General features: G+C 40.0%; 1 protein-coding gene across 2 annotated transcripts in view; it reads left to right on the top strand.

Annotated features, from left to right (window-relative positions):
• LMO1 (LIM domain only 1) overlaps nucleotides 1-20216 on the top strand; it is an 85291-nt gene that overhangs the window by 351 nt on the left and 64724 nt on the right. The window contains exons 1-2 of one of the 2 annotated variants that reach the window (XM_043516592.1): nucleotides 3313-3420; nucleotides 7094-7279. In XM_043516592.1, the coding sequence (XP_043372527.1) occupies nucleotides 7255-7279 (25 nt within the window). In that variant the 5' untranslated portion in view covers nucleotides 3313-3420; nucleotides 7094-7254. Of the gene's footprint in view, nucleotides 350-3312; nucleotides 3421-7093; nucleotides 7280-20216 lie in introns of those variants that run through there. The other variant, XM_038404228.2, reaches the window with a different exon arrangement.

The raw sequence follows: 20216 nt of genomic DNA, 5'->3' as shown, positions 1-20216 counted from the left end.
TTATAATATCTCTGAACTGGCATTTGAGGGGGGGGGGGGGAGAAGATTGCTTGGGCACTTGCAAAGCTCTTCAGTGCTGCTGCATGTAATTCTAGCTACGTGCAATCGAGGTTAAAAGTCGCGCGACTGTAGCCAGCCAGCGAGCTGGCGGGGGGGAAACAGGGAGGACGATCCGGGTGCATTTTTCGCTCGGCAGCGCTTTGCAAGCACTCTCCGGTCCTCCGTCCCTTTCCCCTCCCTGGAGCGAAGGAGCAGAGGCGGCTGGCGGGAGAGAGGACGCCGGAGACGGAGCGGCGGACGCAGCGGCTGCCCGCGGCCCCCGGGACGATGGTGCTGGACAAGGAGGACGGTAGGTAGGAAGCCGAGATCGTGCCAGAGCGCGCTCGCCCGGCTCCGGTCCTCTGCCGTGGCGGCGGCCGGATAGGCAGCGCGAGCTGCAGGGGGGGCATTTCTGCAAGTGCATGTCGCTGTTGCTGGACAAATCGGAGCACGCTGGCTCGTGTGTGTGTGTGTGTGTCCGGAGGGGTGCCCAAGGGAGGGCTTGGGGGGGCTGCCTTGCTCAACTCCATCGCATTTGTCGGATATTTACTTCCCCGGCTCTTCTTGAAATCGCTGCTGCTTCTGCTGCTGCCCCACTCGCGTTATTCTTTGCTCTCGTTAGCAAACGGAATGTGCTGCGCACTGGATCTTTCTGGCCTGGATTAGCTTTCCTGCCTCTTTAAATCTATTAGTTTCAGTATTTGCTATTCTCCCGGCATATCCACTGTCTGTTATCTCCTATTGTCGTGTTTACCCTCTTGCCTATTCCACCCTCACCCCCCCTCCCCTCCAGCTCCTTTCCCCCGTATGGCTCTAAACCTGCTGTTAATGACTAAGAGCTCACAGCTTTGCTAAACTGCTTCACAAAGGGCGCCTTGGCTTATTGTGGGAAAGGATTTACTTTTTAAATGAGGCTGCGAAGAAAAGGGGGTGTGTGTATGTGGAAATGGGAGAGCTGACGGCATGCAAGTTTAGATCAACCATGTGCTTATTGTCAAGACTTGCTAGAAATTCATTTGGACTCACTTGGGAGCGGGGAGGGAGGCAGGGTTGGAGGCAAGATTTAAAGACTGTGTAAGCTAATTTAAAGAGAAATTAATTCTGGTGTGTAACGTAGTAAGAGGTGCTGAAGAGAAAAGAAAGAGACTGGTGGTAACTCTCCAAAATAGCCTCCTGCATCCTGAAGACGCACAGACAGCGAGCAATAAGGTGCTGTTGGAAGTGTTTTTTGTAATTTGGGGCCGGGGCGAATGGAGAGGATAACTCGGATCTCTGTCATCCACTAGTCTGCAGTCTTCGCTGTCAAATTTGGCAGTCTAGGGTTATTTGCTGCAGAGAGCTGGGGTAATGGTTTTTGTTGAGCTGAAAGCAATCCTTACAGGCTTGATGTAACAACAGACTTAAAAACTCTTGCCAGGCTTATCCTACTGAGGCATTTGAATCCTCCCCCCACCCCCAATCTTTAAAACTTATTTACAAAGCACCAGTGAGTACTGAAAGCATGATCACCTGCTTTTATGCCTGGTGATTGCTTCTCCCAGTTTTCCCCATAAGAGGTCACCATATTGACTTTTTTTTATTCTTTTAAAATCATTCTATTCTAGTGTCATTTTCTCCATAAATGAAACCACTATTTCATTGTCAGCATGATCGCCTGTCAGAAGCCAACATATATATGCCTGGACATCACTGGTTCTAGCAGTATGTTGCTGTCCTTTTTCTGTACAACTGTGTTTTCAAATAGTGCCCTCTGCCTTAGGGATGAGCACATGGGTGGCTACTGGGTCAAGGCAAGGGTAATCTTATATGCTCTTCATCAGCATAGGCAACAGCTGAGGAAAGAAGTCTGTGCAGCTCAGAAAATGGTCCTCTCCTCCAAGTTCTTATGGGGGAAAACTGTGGTCACACAACACTGATATTTTTAATTGATCTCCTTCATCTGCTGGTACCATTTCCTCACCCTTTCATCTCCAGCCACGCTGTGCCAGTCATATTACGTACGGGAATAGGAGCATTACAGAGGTGACTGGCTTTTGAGGTCACAGATGAGGGAATATGCTGTTGGTCATCAGTTCCGAACTACATGACATCTTGGGGCATATAACTGTGTCACTTGACATGAGGTCAGGTGGCATTAGCTTGTCACCATCATGCCAGCTTCAGTTACATTGCAAACTGAAAAGCCTCCCATTGGTAGTGTTACAGTGAATGCTATGTGTTGTATGCCTGTATAAATTACTATAAAACTTCTCTCCCCTGGTGGATGGGGGGGTTAATTTGGAGGGGTGACTACCAGAATAAAAGAGACAGCGGGAAGTGTCCTTTCCCTCTCAGTCTTGGAGTATCTGCCCCTGCAAGGTGAGAGCCTGCTTGACACAAGCCTTAATGGAATCAGCTGGGGCATGAGGAAAAATCATATGCCTGCTTGTGTGCTCCACCTGCGTGGGGGGGGGGGTCGAATCTCTAACAGCTAGAAGGTTAAATGCACACTGGGGCTCAGAGGTGTGCGTGGGGAGGGAGCTGAATGCTAAGTTCATCGGTGGATTTAGAGGCCTTTATTGTATTTTAGTTTGTCAGAGTCCTCTTAAGTAAACTGATGCAGTGTTAGTAATGGGATGTATAACACTCCTGTCAAAAGTGTCTGTGTGCGTGTGGGGAGGAGTGTGTGTATGCTGGCGGGGAGGGGGGGAGGAGGAGTAAAGGGAAGAAAACTTGATCTAAATGTTTAAGTAAAAGGTATGAAATGTTCAGTAAAAAGAAAAATAAACCTCTCTCACATCTATTCCTCCACACACCATGATACATGGGGCTCAGTAATAGTCAGTACAGTTAAGCAAGCTTAATTCTTTTCTGGTAGTGCTCATGTGCGAGAGGGTTTGTATTTCCACCTGATTGCATTTTTGAGGGTAAGCTACACCAGGCGATCGCTGAAACTTAAATTGTTACAGTGCAAATTTTGTTTGACTAGAGGGGAAAAGGTTGCCTTTTTACTTTCAGCATGGAAGTCCTCCAGTAGTAGTAATAAACTAGGCAATGTCTTAATCTCCCTTAACGTTTTGCCAGAGGGTGCCTGCCAACCCGTATCTGTTTAAATCTGATTGACGGGTTAACAGCAGGATGCTGCCACTGCTGCAGAAGTAAGGGAAGCAGGTGAGCTGGGAGGAAAGACTGAGATCTAAAGAGGGTTTGCTAATGGGGGTATTTGGGTTCTTTCACGTGTTGTAGACAGACTCGTTAAACATAAGGAGCTCAGGGCTGGTGGTGGTGTAAGGAAGTGAAACTAGAACCGTTGATTATCCAGACAGTTCTCAACAGCCCTCATTCCAGGAGCTCTCATGAATGGCGATGATATAAAAGGAAATAATGGGGATGGTGGTGAAGGTAAGGAGGAAATTGGAATGAGATGTACTTAAAAAGAAGAATAGTAAGAAACCCCTGATGTAGAGATCAGAGTGACAAACTGTAGTAATGTCTGGGAATCTTCAAAACTGTTGATGGTGAGAGGAAAAATTATGCCTGTTCGAAGTGTCAGAGGAATTAGGGACTGAGGGCAAGATTAAGAGAGGAAACTATTTTATGAGGAGGTTATTTTATGCTTTCCTTTCTCTTTCTGCCTGACTTGGATGGAGCTCCAGTTGCTTGATCAGTTGTGAATGTTAAAAAGGATGCTGGATCTGCACAGGTTATAAATGGAATAAAATGGAGGCTATCACTAGCTATACCAGTTGCTTGTCTTGAAAGACCTTGTTAGTGAAAACGGGTCTGTTTTTTTTTTTTTTTATTTCAAGCAGGTCTCCTTCTGCGGACAGATCTGTTTTTTTTGTTTTGTTTTGTTTGTTTTTTAACCTTCTAAAAATCCTAAAGTTGAAGATCACAGATACCCAATTCACTTGTTTTTTCTTTTTTGCAGAGTCATTTTTAATCTTAAAAAGCTAGCTCTTCTACATAAGAAGGCACTGTGATAGCTTAATGAATGCTGCATGCATCCATGTGGGAAATCACAAATTGTTTAAATCCCTCATTCCTCCAGCAGTCTTGGGGCATTGCAAAGAGCTCATATCCTGTTAGGTAGAAGTCGTAATGTGCTCCTTGCTTTTGCATCCCTGAGAGCTGGTTGTTCAGCCGTATTGTTGTTTTGGAGGAGATTGCTCTCCCAGCCTCAGGGTATGTGTTCCAATGAGGGCTTCAGGGGAGTATGCAAGCCTTAGGGTGACACTATCACACAGGGTCTAATAATCAGTTTCCTGCCTAGTAAGTGGAAAGCTGCCTTGACACAAACACTTCTTGGTGTCAATATGGGCAACAGAAAGACAATACTACTTTCCTAAGGGCTCTGCAAATATCACTATGGGTAAAGGGGGAGAGTACAAAAAAATTGTCAGGTTCCTGAGTTGAGGAATTGCGGCATCATGCCAAGTTGTGTCTGTAAGGTAGCATCGGTTCATATGTCTGAAGTGACGCAATATAACCTCACTGATAGAACAGAATGTAATATTAGAAAATATTTTAAAATGGAAACTTATGCAGTGTTTTCCCAAAATGAATCTTCAGAGCTGTAGTTAAAGAAGAAAATTCTGAGCCAAAATCTGTAGAGACTTGCACCTATGCAATTCTGGTGTGCCATTGCTCAATTTGGCCCTGTAGCTCTCTTTTTTGTTTTGACTTGCACAAACAAACCAGCCCAGTGTCCAATACGATAATTACAAAGCTCAGGATTATTATAGATATTCCTCAAATATATAATTACTGCTAATGCTTTGACAGTAGAAAGCAGAACTTCTGCTAAAAAAAAAAAAACCCCATCAGTAAGCAGCTCTCAAATATGACCAATTCAAAAGATTGGGTTAATTGTAGCTGATTCTGTTTAATTGCTAGTAAAGTATTTTAAGGGTTACAGAATATATATAATATATATGTATGTATGTTTTTTACTGGTGTCTGAAATGAGCAAGTGTGAAAGGAATGTTTAATGCAAGAATTATTAGTTTGCAAAAGGGAATCCAAGTTATTGGGTATGTAGAAGTAATGCAGGAATAAAATGGATACTGGTACAGCGCTACATTTTAATGCATAATAATTTTGACAGCTACATAATTACTCTTATGTATATTTACCAAAAAGGTCAACAGTAATACACAGCAGCTATTTAATGTAGACAAGAAGCTTAAGCGTCATGTAATTACCAAAATAGCTACTTTAAATATACTCTTTACAAAGATGAAAAAAGTATAGCTTCTATTTTGGGGCAGTGGAGTAGAAAAAAAGAGTAAAAAGTAAGGTGTTGTGATGCAAAGAAAGTTGGAATATGTTTTCTAATAAAGGTTAGCAATACATTAGAGGAAATGTTATGATGTTTACCTATGCTAGATTAGAAACTTCTACTTTTATGTTAGTTTTCATTCAAAAATGTTTAACTAGCAGGCATTAGTTACCACATCTTTGGCCTGCAGTCCCCTTCCTTTTTAACTTACAGTAGCTAAAATAAATGATTACTTAGCTGTTGCATTCTTACCCTAAAGTACAATTTCAATCTTTGAAAACTATATTAGGAGAAGAATAGAAGTTTTAAGTACTGGATGAAAATGATTCTATGCAAAATGATATATTTAACATCAAATATGTTCAAGGACTGTTAGGATTAAGTATTCGAAATGAAGGGGGAAGGAAAAAGCCATTTGAGCTGAGGATAAGGAATCTAATTAAAAATAGGTATTAAGGATATATAACTTGAGCCTGCTATCAAGCTTTAAAAGAGTACTGTTGTATCAGATGTAAAGGGGAGGGAGAAATATCATTAAAATGAGGAAAAAAAATGTTTTCTTGGATTAAAAAAACCCCCATGCCTGAAATTGTAGATTGCACTTCGTATTGAAGGACCTCATCCTGTAATCTTGATTGACACGATTGAAGACAATGGGCTACTTGTGAGAGTAAGGGCTACTCATGTGAGGAAAGTGTGTTGGTTTATATTCCAGTATAGAATTAACTGCAACAACAATGTCTCTGAGCAAGTAGAGCAAATGGGCAAGGATTAGTACTGCACTCAATTTGTAGAAATTGTTGTACTATCAGAAACCCTGCATGAAGTACTGAAATTCACAAAGTGTATTTTAGAAATTTCTGAAGTGTGCATGGAAAAACAAGGTCAAAATGAGCTTTGAGAAGTGTTGCATCAAGTTCTAAATCATGACACATCTGTGAAATAGAGTTAATGGAAGAAGGCAGTGTGACAGGGCTATGGTCTTAGAATCTATGCAGGGAATTTTAAGTTTTAGTAGGGAAAGGGAGAGTCTCTAACCCATTAGAACTTACAGGTCATTTGCAACTCTCCAAGTTTTAAATGAGCAAAGCAGGAAAGGGGGGAATGCTTTGGAGACAGATATATATCTAGAGAGAGGTGAAAGTAAAACACAATTGTATAAGATGCAGTACATAAAGACAAATATTGAGAGAGTATGTTGTGTATGAAAATTGATTGGTGATAATGAACCGCATTAAAAAGAGGCAAAGTTAGTAATGTTTGAAACACTAAAGATACTCACTAGCTATTAAAACTAAATTTACAGATACTGTACTGCAGGTGGTGCTGCTGAGCTAGAAAGGCTTAAATTCACCATTAAATCCTGACAGAAGAATAAGAGGGGGTCCCTGGGAAATGCGGGCATTTATTCAGGAGCAAGTGGGCAAAGCGCACAAACTGAGAGACAGAGGCAGCAGTCGCTGGGCTTAGATATATTCCCCTTTCTCTGAATATAATTTGAGATTTAGATTCATCTTAAATCCAAGGGAAAACACTTTGTAAGGGTTGAAAGCTGTGTAGTTGCAGCAGCCAGGGTTATGAGCTATCAAATGCAATTACATTAAAACAGACTACACTGTGCAAATTGAGACATTTAGAAGGTGAGAACCAAAGAAACAGCTCTGATTCCCCCTTTTTTTTTCTAAATTGCAGTTTTAGTTCCTTGCAATTCTGAGGTTCAAAAGTAGACGAGACTGCTTTTGTATCTGCAAAGTGCTTCATTTCTGAATGTAATTCTAACTGAGTGCAATCTAGGTTAAAAGCTGGACAACTGGGTAATTAGAGCTCACTGGCTGCTAAAGGACGATCAGCTGTGCTGTGGCTCATCTGTGATCCCAGAGACTAGTTCTCTTCTTCCCTGAGTGAAGGCTGCTGGAGACAGAGCATCTGCACCCAGACTCCTCTTGATCCCTGAGATGATGGTGCTGGACAAGGAGGACGGTAGGTGGGCTGAGATTCCTTAAGCTTGTACACAGTGTATGCAGTACGGTCGTTACATGTAAGTAAATGGCTTCGACACATATGTACAGTGTGCAAGTTTGGGTGTTCTGCCTTCACCCTTTGATATTTTCCCCTGTGCCAATAACAAGGGAAATTTGCTCTTCATCTTAGTTTTCCCCTGGCTTTGCTGACGAGTCAGCTAGCCCAGAAGGATTTACTTCAGGCTGTGTTTGCTGAAGAACATGTGGTATAAACAGTTTATTTTTTTTTATCCATTTGGATTTTTCTTCCCAGCAAATGACAACATGACTCTATTTTGCCCATCTTAGCCTGTTTATTTTAGTAGCTTTTATTTTGCATCTAATTTTGAGGCTTCCTTTCCCACATCTTTTTTTAATTTACATATTTTATATATATCTATATCTATATATCTTACTGCTCTTCTTCATAGCTATAAACATAATTACAATAAGCCAATAGGTCTGCTAAACTGCTCTGGCAAAGAATCATTGGTTAATTGTGAGAATTTACTCCTTTCTAAATGGGAGAGGTGGTGCTACTGTAGGAAGGTAACTTAATGAATGAAGCTGAAGGAGAGATTGACTGTTTTGGGGCACTGGTATGTGCTTCCATTATTTTTAAAGCTAGCTGTCCTTATGAAGGAAGGAGCAATAATCTAGGGAAGGAGTCAAAGATGAGGCACTGTTATCTAGTAGTTAGAGCATGAGACAAGGAGTCTGGGAACCTGTGACTTCCTCATGTGACTGCCATTTGCCCTTGGGCAAGCAACTTAATGGCTCTGTCACTGGTAGTTTCTAGGATGAATATGGTAAGTTTCAGAGTAGCAGCCGTGTTAGTCTGTATTCGCAAAAAAGAAAAGGAGTATTTGTGGCACCTTAAAGACTAACTAATTTGACCACAAGTTTTCTGACGAGAAAACAAACATTGCTTTGTGACTTGTGTGACACACAGCATTTTGGGGGCGCTACCGTAATGTTAATGGCAAAGCTAAATATTGGGGATTGCCATTTTCTTTTAAAAGGGCTATTCTGACCTTTAGATAGGTGTGAGTGCTCATTCTTTTATATTCATTTTCTAAATGGAGAACTTCATTGTGTTGTGCAGTTGTGTTGTGACCGCCAGTATGTGCTGCTAGATAGTATGGATTCTGGTAGCTTTTAGCATATCTGTGCATGCGAAAAGATCTGTAACAGATGAAAAGTTAGTGTCATTTGGAGGCAAAGGGTGTCATATGGAGGCAGAATGGAGGTACTGAATTTCCACAGGCTCACAGACTGGAGAAAACTTGGAAGGATATTTTTTAATCTGCCTGGAACCCTATGAATTTAAATGCTTTGACACCCAGTAATAGCAATATTGCTATGTTAGGTGTGTCTCAGTTCTTGACGAGAAGAGGAATTGTTTTCTCCTGTCAAAATTGATGCTAATCCATATAACACTAATAGTACTTAAAACTAAGTAATTCAAATATCAGGTTGAAAGGGAGGATTTCTTCCTATGCCGTTCTTCTAGTATTAAAATGGATTTTGTGTAGTGGGAAATATTTGGAATAGGAAGAGCCTGAGTATTAAAGAGTAACCCACATCTGGTGGTTTCAAACCAGTAGGTTTCATAATTTCTACATTGAGCTTTTCCAATATTAAAATAACCATAAGAATACTGCTCAAAAATTATATCAGACCTGTAGCTTTGCTTATAGTGGACTTTTTTCAGGTACCTTGAGGACCATCGTCAGTAGATATAATGTATTTTACATGATCAGCGCATTCCAATTTATTTGCAAGTTCAGAGAACCTTAGTCTAATTTTATGGAGTGGAACACAAGCACTTTGCCTAATCCTGGATTGACCTGCAGGTTGTGGTGAATAAAATTTGGATGGATTTTTTTCCACCAAGACTTTTCCTCCTCATTTAAAAAAATATAAAAAAATCTTATTGCCATTCTCTGCAGTTCTTTGAAATGTATAAAGTCTTAACTCTGAATTGACAGTCATAGTGTCTTATTTACAAATTTCATGTCTGGAATGCGTAACCAGTCTTACCAACAAGACAGCAGTCAATTTGGCTTCCTGAAATTTCCAAATAACCTGACCTAGAAGATAGAAATTTTGATTTCTATTGAGTTGTCTGATTGGTTTCCTTGTCGACATATTAGAGTTTAAAAATGAAGTAGATAAGAAGCATCTGTTACAAATCATGTCTAGCAACTTTGCAGATGACTGGATGGTGGCTAAAAGTATTAAGTGGTTGCATATTGCTTATGCTGGAAAAACAAATGAAGGTCTCTGGATTTCAAAGGCTTTGAAGCAGCTCAGCTCTCAAAGGTGTTCTGTTGCTTTTTTGGGGGGGGGCTGTGTAAGTTGAATCTAGTGAGTTTATTTTATTAGAAGCATAAGGCTACTCTGTAATCTTCCTCTGAATAAGACACATTTGGCTGACTGACCTTATTTCTTATTGGGCCACAGGTTGTGTACTGCTTTTTAGAAGTGTTTTTAAACAAAAACAATTTCTCTCACATTTTAAAATCTTCCTTTGCAGTTCATGCTTGCACACAGAATTATAATCTGTGATGATGTGAATAATACAAACAGAGCAGAACAGCCAAAATTAAATTCTTTTTGTTTGAGGAAGTGCTGTTACCTGAGTAAAATCAAAAATGCATCATGTAGAGATCACATTTTCAAGTGTAATGCGCAAATAACACTTAAAGCAAAACAAAAATTCAGTCTTTGTAATAGCAATTAGGAAAATGCTGTTGCTTATCCCAGTTGTAATCTTTGCTGACAATGAAGTGCAGCCTAGTAAGTAGTATGTATGGCATGAAACACACTAACGGAAATCATAATTCTTTTATTACAAAAAATGCAACTTTTTTCACCTAACTTGTGCTGTTAGCTACTCAGCATCTTAGACCCAGGTTACTGAAGAGCTTGTTACTGCACTCTTCTTCACATGTACGAAGGCACTGATCAGAATGTGTTTTATACCCCAAAGCTGGTACAGCCAAACATAGTGCATACAAACATGGATCTTGCGTGTTAAAAATAGAACTTGAATCAATTAAATGTGGCAAAAGAATAGGTAATGGGAGAGTTCCAGCAAATGTTATGTGCGTCTTGGGTAAAGACTTGATATTTAGAGGGTGACCCCAAAATATGGGTACCAAAGACGGACGTGGGTGTGAGTTTGCGAAAAGAAGCCGCAGATCAGTATGAAGTATTTAGGGCAGGGAATATTGGAGAATCTGAAACGAGATCAGCTGCTGTAGTGGTAAACAATGGAGACTTCTGAAAAAAGATGTAATACTGAGACACCAGAAAAAAAACAAGCGGGATGGAAGATAGTTGGAATAATTTAACTTGGAGAGAATCAGTGTGCGCTCTAGGGTTGCAGTCTTCTATGCAGTTAATCCATGCATTTCTGAAAGGTTGTTTAGCAAATGGATTTGTATTAACCGATTTGATGTAAGTTGAAACAGCAGGTAATAATCAAATACTTGCATGCATTGGGCTGTGGGGGAAGGAGTAATATGAGGAGAACTAACTTCAAAATACAGCACTCCATGAAATAGGGCTACAAAACAGCATTTCTCTCATCTATATTTAATAGCAGGAGGTTCTCACTTATCCACTTAAAAGTATCGCTTATGCAACATGGTAAATGAAGGCAAAGCCACTTGGAGAAGAAGGACCAGATCTAGATAATGATGGATTAAATACCATAGATGTTGATCACTAGGTGGCTATAAAGTGTGAATAAAAGCAATGGGTCCAGACAGAATCCTGTGTCATGGTAAGTCAGAAGAACAAGGGTATTTTTTCCCTTCTTCCAACCACAAACCCAGTGACAAGAATGATCAGTGAGATAGGACTCCAGCCATGAGATCGGGGCCCATGCATTCATCTTTTAATGAACTTGTTAGATGCCACAGACAAATCCAGCAAGATCGAGATATGTCACTTTACTCAGTATATAGAACCATTTACAAGATCATTATAGACCTCTAATAAGATACAGAATGAACACGAGCCTAAACATGAAGTAGTGCTACCTCTGGAAGAAATAATATCCTGTGGCTAGGTTTGTCAGAATTGGCGGGGGGGTTGGATTGATTTTCTTTCTTTTTTTTTTAAATGATAGATATTATAGATGTTTGGTTTTTTTACATTTTAAGTTCTACAAAATTGGGGGGGATCAGACAGGAGAGTCAGACAGCAATTACTGAATGACAGCAGACATTTATTTCAAAAAGTTAAAACTTTATAAACATTAAAGCACAAATTATCAACAGCACATGTCAAAACATACAAATATCTTGAAATCAAAGTGAGTTCTTAAGCAACATTTTTCTTACTTTGCCTGTCTGTAAACTTAGATGATTATCAATGGAAATATTTGTCATTGGTATTTGTGTTTGGTGAAATCAACATTTACCAATAAAAATATAATCCTTCCAAGATCACCTATATGCTGCTGATATTAAAAAAGGAAATGGCAAATTGATCAGACACGTTCTGAAGAACCAAGCGAGTGATGGGGAAAATAGATGACACATGGCAAGGACAGAGAGTTACTTTCTTCTAACATTGAATATGGAACTTTATTAGAAATCAGGAAAACTGTTTTATTCAGAAAGCTGCTTCTTTCTCTCTCTGCTTCTGCTGAGAACCTTCTCCAAGACCTGTCCCTGTCTGGCTTCCTGTTTTTGTTCTAAAGAAGCACTGCACGTCATCCTAGAAGTCACCTTATTCAAAGAATGAAAAACTTCTTCTGTTGCTGAGAACTGATTATATAACCCAACCAATTAAGGAAATGTATATAGTTAGGGGCCAATCACGTAACCTGCTGCATAAGTGTAATTGCTGTGGATTCTGTTTGAAGTCACGAAAGGGAAATGTTTGAGATTGTACCTAGTATGGGAAGTGTGAAATTGGTGGTACAGCTAGAAATGCAATGGCAGCAGGAACAAAAATGAGAGGTAATAGTTAAAAACGTGTACGAAGAGGGAAGTGGAGGGCAGAAAAGCAAGGTTCTAGGTAAAAACAGAATAGGATTGAGATGGATAAATCATCAGATTAGATTCCAGTCAACACTCTAAAGCAGCGGTTCTCAACCAGGGATATGGGGCTACCTGGGGGGCTTCGAGCAGGTTTCAGGGGATCTGCCAAAATAAACCAGAGAGCAGGGCCAGTGTTAGATTCACTGGGACCCAGTGCAGGAAGCTGAAGCCAGAGCCCCCCGCCGCCTGAGGCTGAAGCTGAAGCCTGAGCAACTTAATTTTGCAGGGCCGCCTGTGGCACAGTGCCCTGGGTGATTGCCCTGCTTACTACCCCTTAACGCTAGCCCTGGCTTTTAATCTACTGGATTTGCAGAAAAATGGTTGTTGTGGCACAGGTGGGCTGTGGAGTTTTTATAGCATGGTGGGGGGTGCTCAGAAGGAAAAGGTTAAGAACCCCTGCCCTAAAGCTCAGCTGCTTCAAATTTTGTGGGATTGCACATTTAGAAGAACAATCATTCTTGGGGTGCTTGGCTGAAAAGATGACTCTAAAATATTATCCACATGTCTTCAATACTGCAGAAAGGGTCAGGCTGAACAATTAGATGAGTTCTTAGTTGAATGAAATTGGTTTTGCCCATTCCTAAAGGAAATGGAGAAGTTAACATTTCTAATAGCAGTGAGTTGTATTTTATGGATATATATTCCTGTGTTGTACAATCAAGGTCATTTTGTAGTCTGCAGGGATATAGTATTGAGGCTGGACTCCTCTTTAAAGCTTCAATGCTTTTAAGTTCCTAGGTGCTGCCCATATGTTGCAGTTGTCTTCTAGGCATAAGACGTGTTTAAAACAATTAGGAAAAACTTTTTCAACTTTGGGAGTGGGTTTGGGAGGGAAGGATAAAAGAAGAGACTGAATCATGGAAATTATTTAGGTTTAATTTTGGATTTAAATGCAATAAGAAGGCTGCTCAACAGTTAGTAAGATTAAAATCTGTTGCACTGCCTGTGGGTTGGTGTTCAATTTTCATGTGGTATTCATGAAAGCTGTGTATTTTATCTGTGTGCTGTAGCATCTCTTAAGAGAGTCATCAAAGTATAGAATCTCTTACTCCCCCCCCCCCCAAAAGTCCTTGTATGAGCAGTGCATTATTAATAAAGTAATCCATTAGATCTGGTGATAAAGGGTCACGGCACAGTCTGAAATATCTGTTTTTAAATGGTTAAGAAGTTATCATGTTTGGAGGACTAATTGATTCCAATTGGGAGGCTTTTTTAGGTTTTCAGAGTTCACCTTTAAACACATTTCCCTATTTGTAAATGTCTGTTTCCTATTCGAAGTTTTTTGTTTAACCTAGGTCAAATAATTAAACTTATAACAACATTAGGCGTTCATCAGAAGTAACTGAACAGCTACGAAAGGTAAAAAAATGCTTGCAGCACTAGTGTTAAGCGCATCTTTAAACCATTTTATCCTAGGTTAAGAATATGAAAGTTCATGGCAAATAAAATATTTGAAATCCATCCAAATCAGATTCAAATGCTCAAAAAACATTAAGCGTGGTGTTCTAAGAATAGAAAATACATTGCAGATATTGCTAACTGCTGAACTGTAAAGCTCTAATGGGGCTGTATGTTTTTAAAATTGTGCTGAATTGTTATCGTTTAGTGTATTGTGAAGTTTTAAACAGTACAAAAATCACTGCCCCCAACTCCAGTCATGTGGGTGAACTGTCCACAGAGAGTGACTTTTTCCAGTCACTGCAGCACCTATTCACCAATAATTTTGGGAGTGGCTGGAGGGACTTGTCTATTTTTTGTTATCTTGTTTACTATTAATTAGCATATTTCAGCCGATAGATGGTTTGTGAACAATCCACTGTAGCTATTTTGATAGTTCTCCAATGCATGGGTTATTTTTCCTGTTCCCTGACAGGATAACCCCCAAGCCCAATAGAGTTTTCAAGACTGTTTGTTGGCTACTGCTTCACAAATGGATGCTATGCTCTTTGGGGCAGAGACTCTTTTTGTTCTGTTTGTACAGCATCTAGCACGATGGAGTTCTGTGCCATGACCAGGGCTCCGACACACTATGCTGATACAATTAATAATAATAAATATATTTACACAAGTAGACACACACAACTTCCTTCTGCTATAAATGTTCTTGCAAAAAAAATCATAGAATGGGCATCAAAGAGGATCACAGGTTGTGGTGAAAATTTACATTTTTTTGTTTAAATGACCATTTGTGTATTTTCTACTGCATTCATTGATCAAATTCCCTCGTATGTGTTTACAAAACTAGAGGAATACTTGGTTGATACAACTACTGATTTTAACAGTTCTACTCTTTTTTTCTAAAAGAAAAACATTTAGGGTTATTCATGAGTGAAGAGAACTTGAACCAAAACTAAACAATTAAAACTCCTTCACTAACGTAAACATATATTTGGGTCAAGGCCAGAGATGCTCCTAGATTGTTCATTATGGCTATGAGATAGAAATGTATTCCAGTGGACTGTATTTCTAATAAATAAAAAAGCATAATGAGACTGTAACTGGGAAGGAAGACAAAAGCAGCCATGCTTTAAATTGTTAATGATGGTGCCAGTGGCTGCAGCTTTACCACAGCTGTTTAAATTGATCTGCTCATGAAAATGTTTTGTTTTGGCACTTTCCCTTCATTTGCAACCCTTTCAAAGGGACCCCTGGAAGCTTTTCAAAGGGGGATTGTGATCTCTTTCTAAATGGGATTTAGAGCACCAGAGTTCCAATATTTTGGATTATTTAAGCATACAAGTGTGTGTGCTCTTTTGACAGGTAACAGTTGTTTTCCCTTCATTCCTTTCCCCCTCCCCCCCATACCCATTTACAAATTATTAATGCCTTATTCTAAAGAGTATTTCTTTGGCTTCAGCATCACCTGCTATCCAGTCCCTCCTTTTTCTGACACTGTCATGCTTAATAAGAAAAGCAAAATAGTACTGCTTAAACTTGACAGAAATTACTCGTAGTCCTTTATTTCTCAAGTGCCTGGTTAGAGATTGTACTATAAAATGTGTGCCTTTATGTTAGTATTTTATTATGTATTATTTGCCAAGACCCCCTTGTGCTAGGTGCTGCACAAACATAGAACAAAAAGAGATGTTTGGAGTTTATTACCAGTTTATTTCTAGATTTGGGTCTAACTTTTAGGTGATGAACCCACTTCAACATCTTTTCATATTTAGACCATGCATTCACATTCAGAAGTGATGGGTAGAGTCTCAAGATGATAAAATCCCACTAGCAAGTTGAGATGACTGTTGCTTTTATTTATTTTATTTATTTTATTTTTACCAATTTATTGTCCGAAGCAAATCGTGTGTGTGCGAGTAGTTTCCAAAAGGTAGCCTGCTCAGGTCTGGAGAGCTTCGCTGTTTTATCCACTGCATACAATGTTACAGTCGCCACCTCGAGGAATTTACACTGTGTGCACAAATACATTTTGGAAACATAAATAAAGACTGCTATGTGGGTCCATTACGGCATTGGAAATGTTGAAGACACTTACTATATATCTGAGTGGATAGGCTGGGTCTGGTGTGCTTTAGGTCATCTTGGCAACTCGGTTTCTGCATAATGTTTATACCTGAGGATATTTAACATTCTTCAGAATCCATTATATATTCATTTTTATCCTCCTTTGTGGAAAATGACTTCTGTAAGTACTCTGCTATGGATATGAAAGGCTGTACTAGGCATCATCGCAAACCCTTTGACCTTCCTTCATAGACTGGAGCTCTGTTTTTGAAAGGACTCCTTTATATCTGTTTTTACTCCATGCTCTTCCATTCATTTGCCTATACAAAGCAATAAAGGGTAAAACTAAAGTAACATAAATTGGTCTGTCTTCCTGAATCCATGTCTCACTAATGTACCCAGATTAACTCAACTGTAAATTGTCTCCTTTGGTTGTCGTGTCTTGCTAAAAGTTTCCTATATGATTCATGATTTGGATTGCTTTTAACAGCTATTGGCTAAGCAATATGGTAAATGTACAAGGTGATGCAATTGGCATTAGTGAGAGGATGCACAGGAGCATGTAATGCAGTCAATACTACATTAACTACTGATGCCCAATTACAGAAACTGGAAGAGTGGCTTTTAGGAGCATTAGGATTTGCAGAAGAGCTGAGATCACCTGCCGCTCCTTGCCTAAAAGCTTCACCCTTTATGCGCTGGGATCAAAGCAAACATTCAGCTGCTGCTTTATCATATATAGTAAGGAAGGTGGGTTACCCCCCCCCCCCCCCCAAGAAGTGTCACAGTGATGCTTTTAACACATGGAAATTCGAATTTCCATATTTCAAGATTCTCTTTCCATCTCCTGAAGCAAGACTTTATTTGAATAAAAACTCTCTAACCACCTCTGTACTTACTGGTTCTGTTTCTCTACATCCTACTACTTTAGCCATTTTCATTTAAAGAAACACTTTAAGTGCAGTTTAGAGTGTCCTATTTCAGTGAGTCAGACAGAACAGGACTCTCTTTTCCTCCCTCCCCACCCCCGTCTCCTGTCCTTTCTCTGATCTGTACATGATTGAGACCTCAGCTGGTTTACACTCTAGAAAAGTGTTCTAAAATACAGCCAGACACTCTATAAAACAGGATATTTGAGTGTGACCTCTTAGCAGTCCATGTTCAAATTAAGCAAATATTGTTTCCACCACTGCTTTTGAAACCCAATTGCAATAGTTTGAATGATTATAGGGCCACATTATGCTTTAAATGCAGCGTGCACTTCTCCTATACTAAGTTTAGTATCGCTGCAGTTTCTAACTAATTTAAAATGAGCGGTGTTACTGCTGTATCACAGTATTAGCAAGCTACAAAGTTCTTCTTGACTTTGAGATGGGGGGAGAGGGGGAAGCTGTAAGGACAGTTAAATATTTTAATATAAAAGAAAGCTACTAGGTGGCTTACCACTTTTTTTTCATTGATTCTCATCTTCCAGTTAGGGTACTTTGCATATCCCTAGTGCTTTTCTTCCTCAAAACATTTTAAGAATATTAAATCATCTTCCCAAAATGTGATTTATTAGACCCATTTTACAGTTGTGAAATTGGGACACATCGAGGTTTGGGGACTTGCCGAAGCCCAGAGAGAGGGAGTTGGTTTTACAAATGCTACTAGAGTGCCTGTGCTAATTTGGTCCTAACTTGGGTAGCCTGATCTCTCAGTGCACATCCCTTGAGCAGCCCTCACTCCTCTGAGCAGGGTGGACAGACAGCAAGAATGGTTGAGCTGAACAGAGGTGGGAAGTGGGAGCAGTGTTGGCCTCCCACTCACTGGCCAGATGCACTGGGGTGAGGGTGGGACGCACTCCATGAAAAAGGATGGAAGAACCTTACTAGCCCAGGCAGGAAAGGAATAATCATTGTCACAACACTCCTGGGCAACTGGTGAGGGCTGTGCCAGCTTCATGCTGACTGCTCCTTTCTCTGGGATGGCTACAGAGTAGCATTCGAGCCCTGTGTGTTTAAGCAGGTACTCCTGAGTTTGCTTTCTGTGGCCTTATGGGATATGTCGACACTATAGTCTAAACCTGAGATTACAGTTGCTGGACCTAGGTCTCGCTGCCATGGCAATGAGTCCATACTGTACTATGCAGACCTTTTGACTTGGCTTTGCGGCCTGAGTTGTGTCCACACTGCAAAATGACAGGGCTTGGCCCTAAATTGCACAGGAAGTCTGGCTCTGACTCGCTTCCTAGCAGGATCCTAAGACCTGGTCCTGTGGGCTCGCTGACCTGAGTCAGGCTGATTTGTGTATAGACGGAAGGGTAGGATGGGCCCAAAGCTGAGTCAGTGCCACGGCTTATTGTGCAGTGTAGACATACCCAGAAGTTAGATCCAACTGATGATAAAAGCCCTCCTTTCAGCAAAGGAAAATCTCTGCCACAGTTGGGGTGCAATGCTCTAACCTGTTGCTTCTTGCTTTTGTGAGCAGAAAAACTATTGACCATCTTAGAAAGCAATGTGGAATCCTAGGGAAGCTCCCACAACACCGTTTTGTTTGTCGATGGGGCCTAAAACTTCTTGATCGCTAGTGCCTTAGTTATCAAAATAAAACTATCTCAGGGTCACAACCAACATAGCCCCTGCCTTGTTCAATGCCTCTGCATATTCTGGAAGAGTTTGTTCTGCTATAAGAGCAAGGGGAAAAAGCATTACTGTTTTTAAGAGGATTGTCGCTTTCAGTTCCTGATCGATGCTCTTGAACAGCTGAGGGGAAGGGAGCAGAAGGTAACCTGCTGGCTTGCCACCTTTTAAGTACATTAGTGCAAGGAGTACAAGCACTGGAGACGTGAGGGAGCTTAACTGAGTTTTGCATTTAGCGTGGCCTCATTGTGTAGTACGGACTAGTATCCTACCCTTGATGCATTTTCCTGCGCTGGTACAAACTGTGGTTTAAGTCTCTAAGTATCCAGTAGGGCAAGTCAGAACATCCTCGAGTGACTTTTTCTTGAGTCAGTGTTTTCTCCTCTTTGCTCTTCATAAGAGAACAGATGTGTAACCTTCCCTATGCAAAAGTAAAATGAATAGTAGTATCATTGTCCTTGTGAGATTAGTAGAACACTTAGAGTATGTTGCTGTACTCCTCTTCGAGCTTTGGAATCAAAGGGCCGGAATTTATAGAGGTTAAGTTTAAACAAGCACTGATATTCTTTTTTTTTTTATTTTGTTCCCTTATCTCTCTTTAATTTGGATTAAGCGAAAATGTAGCCACCGCCTTTAAAAATGGGTAAAAACGATTCATTGGCTAGCCTAGTTCATTGGCTAGCCTAGTTCATTTTTTTTTAAACTTGCACTGTTTAAGTGGGCTGCTCAGTGAAACTTGTACATTCATGAAATAGCTGATTGGAAAGCAATATTTCAGATAAATACAAGCCAGCGATCTATCAGCAGTTGTAATAAAAGCTGGGCTTCAGGCTGTGATTTTATTTTGAAATAATAAGAATTGCTTTATTCTTTTTACTTGAGTTACCATGGTAATTCTGTCGTGTAGCAGTGTTATATTGATTTAGAAAGTGGACAGTAATATTTCTTTTGTGTTATTCTGTTTCTAGGGGTTGATTTCTAATTTCCACTTGGAGATTACTTTTCTTAAGTCCCTTCCCCTTTTTTTTTCCCTAGCAGTGTAATTTTCCTCTCACACATTGCTATTTTCTGAGCTTATTGGTTTGCTCTTATTTTAAATTAAACTTGCTGGTTTCAAATATTGAAATGACATCTTTGTCTGTGTCTGCACTTTGGTTTAGCAAAATATTACAGTCTGCTGTTTTATGCTTAATAATTTAAGGGAGGCTTTATGTCTGCCATCAGTGGTTGTTGGTAACTAATGCCTAAACCAACACACAGCTTAAACCTCTGACATTTTAATATTGTGTAATGGTGCATCCTCCGTGCATATGATTTTTTTTGAAAAGAAAAATCTGCAGTGTATATCTGAGTATTCTTACCAATTAAATTCTAAGGAGACTTATGTAAATTTACAACTGGAACTAGCTGTGGCTACATTGCGGTTCCATAGTAGCTAAGACACCCATCTGCTTTATGTTTTGAAAACCCATGCATCATTTCTCAACCATCCCCCTTTAATCAAATACCTAGACGGTTTTTGAAAGCTAAACTTTTTTTAATAGTAATCTGAAATTATGTATAATATAGTAAATGACAAGATCTGAAAATCACTAATAGAAACAGGTTCAGCTCATAAGTATATCTTAATAGTAAATATTTTATTGATCAAGGTCTGAGTATGGGTCTGTTTTTCTTCTTTTAAGAGATGACCACTTAAAGCTTAGCTGCTTCTCCTTTTGGAGTTTCAGGTTGTCACCTCTTGCAAGAGGAGTAGACCCTCAGCTTGGGAATG

Source organism: Dermochelys coriacea, chromosome 6, assembly GCF_009764565.3.
Source record: "Dermochelys coriacea isolate rDerCor1 chromosome 6, rDerCor1.pri.v4, whole genome shotgun sequence".
In the NCBI taxonomy this organism is placed as follows: Eukaryota; Metazoa; Chordata; order Testudines; family Dermochelyidae; genus Dermochelys; species Dermochelys coriacea.
Note: the sequence above shows the minus strand (reverse complement) of the source record. Positions and strands in the feature narration are given on the sequence as shown.